The 10656-nt window shown below is 44.2% G+C and overlaps 1 protein-coding gene across 2 annotated transcripts; it reads right to left on the minus strand.

The window, feature by feature from the left end:
• Positions 1-51: 51 nt before the first annotated feature.
• On the minus strand, positions 52-10629 carry soul5l (heme-binding protein soul5, like). 2 transcript variants are annotated; one of them, XM_067442536.1, is made up of 8 exons: positions 10517-10629; positions 8948-9013; positions 8787-8871; positions 3413-3533; positions 3204-3343; positions 2736-2899; positions 301-395; positions 52-213 (listed from the first exon to the last, which is right to left on the minus strand). In XM_067442536.1, coding segments are annotated over exons 1-7 (669 nt in total). In that variant the 5' UTR covers positions 10519-10629; the 3' UTR covers positions 52-213; positions 301-304. The 2 variants fall into 2 exon arrangements, with proteins under 2 accessions (XP_067298637.1, XP_067298639.1); XM_067442538.1 differs by lacking the exons at positions 52-213; positions 301-395 and adding an exon at positions 1462-2429.
• Between the last annotated feature and the right edge of the window lie 27 nt (positions 10630-10656).

A 10656-nucleotide genomic window follows, 5' to 3' on the forward strand; every position in this document is an offset into this window, starting at 1 on the left:
TGAGCACATGCATGATTCACACAATATTTCACAAACCAATAAAGCCACAAACACACAGCCGTCAGTCAGTTTATTAGCCATGGATAAGCGCATGACACACACACACACACTGAGTTATTGAGCTGAAGCAGATTATAAAGCCGAAATAAGGCTAACAAGGCAGTCAAAGCACATGATCTGTGTGTGTCCTTCAGGCTGGTGTTCATCTGCTTCCTGTGAGAGCAACAGAAGGAAATTCAGTTAACATACTGAGACACATCAGGCTGGAGTTTACAGTGTGTGTGTGTGTGTGTGTAATACCTGTTTAGTGTGTGTCAATCGGGTTCGATCCACAGACCGGCTCTCCTTCAGCCACATACCAAACCTCATTATGCCTGTTCAAAAGCTTTAGAGGACTGACACACACACACACACACACACACACACACACACACACACACACACACACACACACACACACACACACACACACACATTACATTTAATTAATAATCTAATACATGAAAAAATCTTCCATTTACCTCTAACTCCTCTTACTGCAGTTCCCTGTTGAAATGCACATAATGCCCATAATAAAGGGCTCTATGAATGAACATGCCCATCAGGGCTGGACTGGGGCTAAAATTCGGCTCTGGCATACCCGGCCCATCCGACCCATGAGTTCCCCGTGAATGTTTTTTCTGGGGTTAGGGCCTTAAATTGGAGTATATAAATAAAACTAGGACAAGGAAGATATTATCGAATTTGCTGCAAATGCAGATAAACTTAATATTGCTTTTTTTCGTCACACAGAAATGCCCTTGGCAGTAAAGCACTGATGATTTTGAGCTAGGATGCAGAAAATTTACTTCTTTTAAATGCTGTCATCATTTACTCACTCTCGTGTCGTTTCAAACCTGCATGACTTCTGGGAAACACAAAAGAAGATGTTTTGAAGAATGTTGGCAATCAAGCCATTTTGGTTAAGCTACTATCTGAATATTGTATGAACAAAAAAACAGACTCATATCATTTGATTTTATGCTACACAGAAATAAATTCATTTAGGTTTGGAATGACATTAGGGTGAGTAAATGATCACATTTGGGTTGAACAATCATATTTTTCAAGAGTTAACACATCATTTCAGTAAGACACTGATATCTCTCTTTCATGACGCTATTACATTTCATTAAATCTATTAAAGTTAATAAAACTTTTAAAGAGGAAAAAAAGTAGTCACAGGGTTAAAAACACAGACTGTACAAACCTTGCTCCTCATTATATGGCTATATGGTTTCTAAAACTATATAAAACATATATAATAAACTATTATATTTGTAAGTTAAAAAAAATGTAAACACCTCTAGAAAATACAAAAACAGCCTCTATAAAAGTGCTTTATATTCTGCAATATTAATTTAAGTAAAATAGCAACATTTTTAATAAAGGTTTCTTCCTAAACACCATATTTCTCCGCTGTTAGCTGCAGAGTAAATTGTGGTTCTGCTGAAGTGAAGCGTTAGTGTGTGTGGCCGTTTTCCACTTGACCTCGTCATACATGCTCGCGGCTGTGTTCAGCTGATTCACACAGAACCTGTAATGTTTCCACATCACACGATTGGAGAAAACAAACTTCGGAGTCAAAGTGCCGTGTAGAGCAGCATTTAAACGCAGCGTGCGTTCGTCAGCGGCTGCGCTGTGCGGATATTCACCTTTGCAGTTCCATGCGCTCAAATACTAATAAATAAATAAATAGAAAAAAAGTGCGTAATATGGAGGGGAGGTCTCTCGCGCTTATTTTTTTATTTTATTTTAAAACACTATCGGCCCAAAAGTCGGCCCACCGATTTATGCCAGATTACCAGTCCAGCCCTGTGCCCATCTGTAGGTCAGTGTGTGGATGATTATTAGTCTTATAGTGTCTGTTGTTTGCTTTATGACAGAAGCTCTCCTCAATACCATACTTCACATCTAAATAATCCTCATTTAATGCCCTACACATAAGTTATGACTATTTTTAATATCCCTTTGAGCTCATTTAAAACCCTAACTGTGAGGGAGGTTAATTATATAGCACATTTCATACCCAATGGCATTCAAAGTTTTTACATAGAAATTAATTAAAATAGTAATAACACGTGCATAAGAAATACGAATTAAAATAAAAACAAGGACAATTAAAATAGTTGTAAAGAGAAATAAAAAATGAAAAGATATATAACGGTGAGAAATATCTCCCTGATTCTACATTCAGGAACCCCTATCTGAGATGGAGGAGATGGAGCAAGTTCACAATGTAGGTCCAAGACGGGCTCCTGTAGGGGTCGTGACCTTTGCCCCGCAGGCGTCGTGACCTTTGCCCCTCAGGGCCTCCGCTTCTTTACACACACGCAGAATGAAGCGAAGCACACTGCGCTCCTTTTCCAATCTCTTCCAGTCAGACAGCCCTAACCAAAAATAATAAAATGATAGATAAAATAACAATAACCAAAGATAAGAACAAAAAGGGGAATTAAAAGAATGAAAAGATGCTGCATAGATAAGATAAGAAGCGTCCAGGGCTCATTCAGTAAACGCTCATCTGATCAGATGTGTGTTGGGTCTGGATGTGGCTACTGTTGGAGAACGTCTGATCTGTTCAGGAGCTGCTTCAGCTTCGCTAAAGACACACTCTCCCTGCTTTGCTCTGGTCAGGGCTCGGCTCAGCAGGTGTGTGTGTGTGTGTGTGTGTGTGTGTGTGTGTGTGTATAGACCTGTCGTAGCCCACGGTGTAGTGGTGTGTGTGGTTGTAGAGCGCGTGGGCTCTGGTCAGGGCTCGGCTCAGCAGGTGTGTGTGTAGTCGAGACGTGATGGACAGCATCCAGCCGCCGTAACTCCTCACATACACCTCCATGTCCGGCATGTCCGTGAAATACAGCTGAAACACACACACACACACACACACACACACACACACACACACACACACACACACACACACACAGAGATGACCTCACGGAGTGCATCAGTCACATGACAGAAACGCCGGGAGCATCTACAAATAAAGTTTTAGGATTATAAATAAACATAAGTCTTTCAGGTTTTGCTCAATTTATTTATTGTGTCGCTATAATGTCCAGCTCCGCCCCTCTGGACATCATGGGCGGAGCTGGACCTGGTCCAGTGGATCTACTGTGTGGAGGGACAGAGGCGTGGCTAGACCATCAGGCTCCGCCCATTACCTTGTCATTGGTGGGAGTGGGCGGATGCTCCTGATAGGCCGACGGCAGCAGGAAGCTGAGTGTGTAGATCGCCGGCTCCCACATCTTCCCTTCCTCTGGGACTACAACAAGCACTGGAGACGTCATCTCAAACTTCACACCTACACACACACACACAGCTGTGTCATTGTCATTGACAGCATGTTTATGAGATGAACACACTCACTGACCCTCTTTATTGGCTCCAGATATGTAATGATAGAGACGTCTGAAGGCCATGGCGGCTCCAACGCCGAGGAAATACGCCTCCGCATCCGTAGAGACCCAACGGGAGGGCGAGTAGCGACGAACCTACACAACACACACACTCATCACATTCAGCTGGAGCTCACAACACACACACACACACTCATCACATTCAGCTGGAGCTCACAACACACACACACACACTCATCACATTCAGCTGGAGCTCACAACACACACACACACACTCATCACATTCAGCTCGAGCTCACAACACACACACACTCATCACATTCAGCTGGAGCTCACAACACACACACACACACACACACTCATCACATTCAGCTGGAGCTCACAACACACACACACACACTCATCACATTCAGCTCGAGCTCACAACACACACACACTCATCACATTCAGCTCGGGCTCACAACACACACACACACACACTCATCACATTCAGCTCGAGCTCACAACACACACACACACACACACACACACACACTCATCACGTTCAGCTCGAGCTCACAACACACACACACACACACTCATCACATTCAGCTGGAGCTCACAACACACACACACACACACTCATCACATTCAGCTGGAGCTCACAACACACACACACACACACACTCATCACATTCAGCTCGAGCTCACAACACACACACACACACTCATCACATTCAGCTGGAGCTCACAACACACACACACACACACACACTCATCACATTCAGCTCGAGCTCACAACACACACACACACACACACACACTCATCACATTCAGCTCGAGCTCACAACACACACACACACACACACACACACTCATCACGTTCAGCTCGAGCTCACAACACACACACACACACACTCATCACATTCAGCTGGAGCTCACAACACACACACACACACACACTCATCACATTCAGCTCGAGCTCACAACACACACACACATACTCATCACATTCAGCTGGAGCTCACAACACACACCACACACACTCATCACATTCAGCTGGAGCTCACAACACACACACACACACTCATCACATTCAGCTCGAGCTCACAACACACACACACTCATCACATTCAGCTGGAGCTCACAACACACACACACACACACTCATCACATTCAGCTGGAGCTCACAACACACACACACACACTCATCACATTCAGCTCGAGCTCACAACACACACACACTCATCACATTCAGCTCGGGCTCACAACACACACACACTCATCACATTCAGCTCGGGCTCACAACACACACACTCATCACGTTCAGCTGGAGCTCACAACACACACACTCATCACATTCAGCTGGAGCTCACAACACACACACACACACTCATCACATTCAGCTGGAGCTCACAACACACACACACACACTCATCACATTCAGCTGGAGCTCACAACACACACACACACACTCATCACATTCAGCTCGAGCTCACAACACACACACACTCATCACATTCAGCTGGAGCTCACAACACACACACACACACACACACTCATCACATTCAGCTGGAGCTCACAACACACACACACACACTCATCACATTCAGCTCGAGCTCACAACACACACACACTCATCACATTCAGCTCGGGCTCACAACACACACACACACACACTCATCACATTCAGCTCGAGCTCACAACACACACACACACACACACACACACACACACTCATCACGTTCAGCTCGAGCTCACAACACACACACACACACACTCATCACATTCAGCTGGAGCTCACAACACACACACACACACACTCATCACATTCAGCTGGAGCTCACAACACACACACACACACACACTCATCACATTCAGCTCGAGCTCACAACACACACACACACACTCATCACATTCAGCTGGAGCTCACAACACACACACACACACACACACTCATCACATTCAGCTCGAGCTCACAACACACACACACACACACACACACTCATCACATTCAGCTCGAGCTCACAACACACACACACACACACACACACACTCATCACGTTCAGCTCGAGCTCACAACACACACACACACACACTCATCACATTCAGCTGGAGCTCACAACACACACACACACACACACTCATCACATTCAGCTCGAGCTCACAACACACACACACATACTCATCACATTCAGCTGGAGCTCACAACACACACCACACACACTCATCACATTCAGCTGGAGCTCACAACACACACACACACACTCATCACATTCAGCTCGAGCTCACAACACACACACACTCATCACATTCAGCTGGAGCTCACAACACACACACACACACACTCATCACATTCAGCTGGAGCTCACAACACACACACACACACTCATCACATTCAGCTCGAGCTCACAACACACACACACTCATCACATTCAGCTCGGGCTCACAACACACACACACTCATCACATTCAGCTCGGGCTCACAACACACACACTCATCACGTTCAGCTGGAGCTCACAACACACACACTCATCACATTCAGCTGGAGCTCACAACACACACACACACACTCATCACATTCAGCTGGAGCTCACAACACACACACACACACACACTCATCACATTCAGCTCGAGCTCACAACACACACACACACACACTCATCACATTCAGCTGGAGCTCACAACACACACACACACACTCATCACATTCAGCTGGAGCTCACAACACACACACACACACACACTCATCACGTTCAGCTGGAGCTCACAACACACACACTCATCACATTCAGCTGGAGCTCACAACACACACACACACACACACATCACATTCAGCTCGAGCTCACAACACACACACACACACACACACTCATCACATTCAGCTCGAGCTCACAACACACACACTCATCACATTCAGCTGGAGCTCACAACACACACACACACACACATCACATTCAGCTGGAGCTCACAACACACACACACACACTCATCACATTCAGCTCGAGCTCACAACACACACACACTCATCACATTCAGCTGGAGCTCACAACACACACACACACACACTCATCACATTCAGCTGGAGCTCACAACACACACACACACACTCATCACATTCAGCTCGAGCTCACAACACACACACACTCATCACATTCAGCTCGGGCTCACAACACACACACACTCATCACATTCAGCTCGGGCTCACAACACACACACTCATCACGTTCAGCTGGAGCTCACAACACACACACTCATCACATTCAGCTGGAGCTCACAACACACACACACACACATCACATTCAGCTCGAGCTCACAACACACACACACACACACACACTCATCACGTTCAGCTGGAGCTCACAACACACACACTCATCACATTCAGCTGGAGCTCACAACACACACACACACACACACATCACATTCAGCTCGAGCTCACAACACACACACACACACACACACTCATCACATTCAGCTCGAGCTCACAACACACACACACACACACTCATCACATTCAGCTCGAGCTCACAACACACACACACACACACACTCATCACATTCAGCTCGAGCTCACAACACACACACTCATCACATTCAGCTCGAGCTCACAACACACACACACACACACTCATCACATTCAGCTGGAGCTCACAACACACACACACACACACTCATCACATTCAGCTGGAGCTCACAACACACACACACACACACACACTCATCACATTCAGCTCGAGCTCACAACACACACACACACACACACTCATCACGTTCAGCTCGAGCTCACAACACACACACACACACTCATCACATTCAGCTCGAGCTCACAACACACACACACACACTCATCACATTCAGCTCGAGCTCACAACACACACACACACACACTCATCACATTCAGCTCGAGCTCACAACACACACACTCATCACATTCAGCAGGAGCTCACAACACACACACACACACACACACTCATCACATTCAGCTCGAGCTCACAACACACACACACACACTCATCACATTCAGCTCGAGCTCACAACACACACACACACACTCATCACATTCAGCTCGAGCTCACAACACACACACACACACACACTCATCACATTCAGCTCGAGCTCACAACACACACACTCATCACATTCAGCAGGAGCTCACAACACACACACACACACTCATCACATTCAGCTCGAGCTCACAACACACACACACACACACTCATCACATTCAGCTCGAGCTCACAACACACACACACACACTCATCACATTCAGCTGGAGCTCACAACACACACACACACCCACCCATCACATTCAGCTGGAGCTCATAACACACACACAGCTCGAGCTCTCATCACACAGGGATGGGTATCGTTAAGGTTTTAACCGTATTACTCTTACCGATACTGCTTATCAATCCGGTACCTTAACGGTTTTCTTATCGGTTCTTTTTGTTATTTTTTTTTATAATAAACAGAAAAATTAAGAACATAACATTACTTTATAATCTGAAGATGTAAAATATCTATTTATCGAGTATCTTCCTCTTCGCCTTTTGTTGTTTGATTCACATTAAATGGCACAATCGTCGGGGTTTATTAGACGCTGCCCCTTTAAGACCAAATGCAGATCTAATAATATTCATAACATTTATAACTATTAACAGCCATTTAAGACATAAACTGTGCTTAGTGAATACTCTCTGTTGTGTGTATTTGATGATCTTAGCCCATACCACATGAAGCCTAGAGTACTATAATGTGCGAGTTTCCGTTGGATTTGAAGCGCACAAAGTCGCCTTGAAGTTGGAAACTCTCGCACGGATTATTGTGCTTTTAATAGCTCTATCTCTTTATTATCAAACACGTCCCGCAATCTAACAACAGCAGACTGCATTTTACAATAACCACCGGTTGTGCTGATTCTGGCGTTAGGTTTGGGTTTAGAGGGAACCAATGCTCTCCGCTGAGAAGGGAACGAAGTTGCGCAGGAAGTTCATGCGGCAGGTTTTTAATAGTTTTATCTACTTATAATTCCTGGCAACCAAAAATGAGAAAATACACTTAGATTAATATCACAGGCCTGAAATGTAAGCACACTAAGCTTTTGTTGGCCATTGTCCGTCATAAATCAGGGACTGTCGTGTTGTGCGCGCTGTAGCTCCGCGACTCTCTCTCTCTCGGTTTGGGAATAGAAAAACAATAATATGATTGCGTACAGAAATGGCTGGTAATATAATATTTGCAATAAAACGTCTAATTTTCTTAATTTCTCCAGTAGCGACAGCAGAACCGATAGCGTCAGAGCTTGTCGATACTGCGGTCCTTCAGAATTTAGCACCGGGGCTGATTTAACACCGGGTTTCGGGACCCATCCCTACATCACACCGTAAGCAATCGGCACGTCAGACCTCGTACTCGTCCGTCCGGCAGATCAGCTCAAACTGAAGACACTCTTCAGACTCGCTGCAGAAACTGCTGGATGAGTTACTGGGGCTGCGAGAGACACGAAACACAGGTCAATGTCCTGCTGTCGTCCAGCACGGGTCAATAATGAAGAGAAATATCTGACCCAATGCTGCTGACGGCCAGAGACTTCAATGACAGCAGAGACAGCAGAGCCAAACCGAACAGACTCCTACAAACACACAGATGTATATCGACATTACACAGCTATCACTAACCTGTGGGACTTTCTGTTGAACACTACTGGGTGGTTGCCCTGCTCGCTTAATAAACAAACTCCTGTTCTTAGAACCAGGAGCTATGACTCTTACAGACGCCTACAAACACACAGATGTATATCGACATTACACTGCCATCACTAACCTGTGGGACTGTCTTCTGCTGAACACAAGATGATTATGTGATTACAATACAATCTGTACTGTAAAAGTGATTTAAAAATAAAGGTGACCATTTCTGTGAGGTGTTTGAAAAACTCATTAATAATCATGATTTACAGCAGCATCATTATTTATTTTTTGGTGCAGGAATGGGCTTCCACATATTAAACCTTCCAGAAAAACCAGTAGCCTTTTCAACTAAATGAATAAGATTAAGAAACACTCAAATGAATTCATTATTAGACACTGAAAACTGAATTATGAGAGAAAATTCGGTAGCACTTTATTTTACAGTCCTGTTAGGCTGTATTACAGTAATTACAATAACTGGGAGATAACTAGATACTAACTCTGAACCCATCCTTAACCCATGTACACTATTTGGGTTAAATGCTGGGTTAATAACAACCCAAGTTCAATAATTCTCCAACGTGCTAGGCAGCTTTATTTAACAAAAGTATTTAAAATGACTACATGGTTTAAAATGAATCCAAAATCAGACATAATTACTAGAGGCAACAATAAGTCAAAAGGTGAACATTTATTAATAAGCAACTTAATAAATGTTTAACATTAGTGATACGTTTAAATAATTAACATTAATGTTTAATAAATAAATAAATTATGTCCAACATTTTTGGGTTCATTTTGAACAAGCAATAGAGTAATTTTTAAACAATAGTTGAGTTAAATAAACCAACCCAGCAGTTTGGGTTAAACATTCGTCCATTTTCAACCCAACTTGGGTTGTTTTTAACCCAGCATTTTTAGTTACCCTATATTTCCTTTCTTAGTTAAGTACATTGAAAGATGTGCTATAAAATAAAGTGCAACTGAAATGTCTGCAGTATCATTCACAGTTTCTCGGAGAAAAGCCCAGAATAGAAACTTTCAGCTGGCCCCGGTTCTCTCTCTCTCTCTCTCTCTCTCTCTCTCTCTCTCTCTCTCTCTCTCTCTCTCTCTCTCTCTCTCTCTCTCTCTCTCTCTCTCTCTCTCTCTCTCTCTCTCACACACACACACACACACTTGAAAGTTTCTTGCCGCACTGCGGAGAAACTTAAACCTGAAACACCGGCATCAATCATCAGCATCCCTGTCATAAAACACACACTTGATCCGTTTCTAAATGCACATATTAGCGATGTGCAAAATCTATTACAAACACTAATATCCTTAAACATCATCGAGATCTAACATAGACTAATTCTAAGATACTGGTTTCAGGCATTAATCTCAAAACTGTACATTCATGAATGTGTCAGAAAACCAAAACGTACAGATTATTTAATACTTACATGGTTGTGGTTTATTTGAAACAGCGGCGGAGATGAAACCGGGCGGATCTCATCAGCACCGGCGCGCGTTCACGGACCTCCGACGCGCGTGCTCCTCGTGCACGAGCACGAACTGATATTCTCCTCACACATTCACAAAC

The sequence above is a fragment of the Pseudorasbora parva genome, chromosome 4 (genome assembly GCF_024679245.1).
Source record: "Pseudorasbora parva isolate DD20220531a chromosome 4, ASM2467924v1, whole genome shotgun sequence".
NCBI lineage: Eukaryota > Metazoa > Chordata > Actinopteri > Cypriniformes > Gobionidae > Pseudorasbora > Pseudorasbora parva.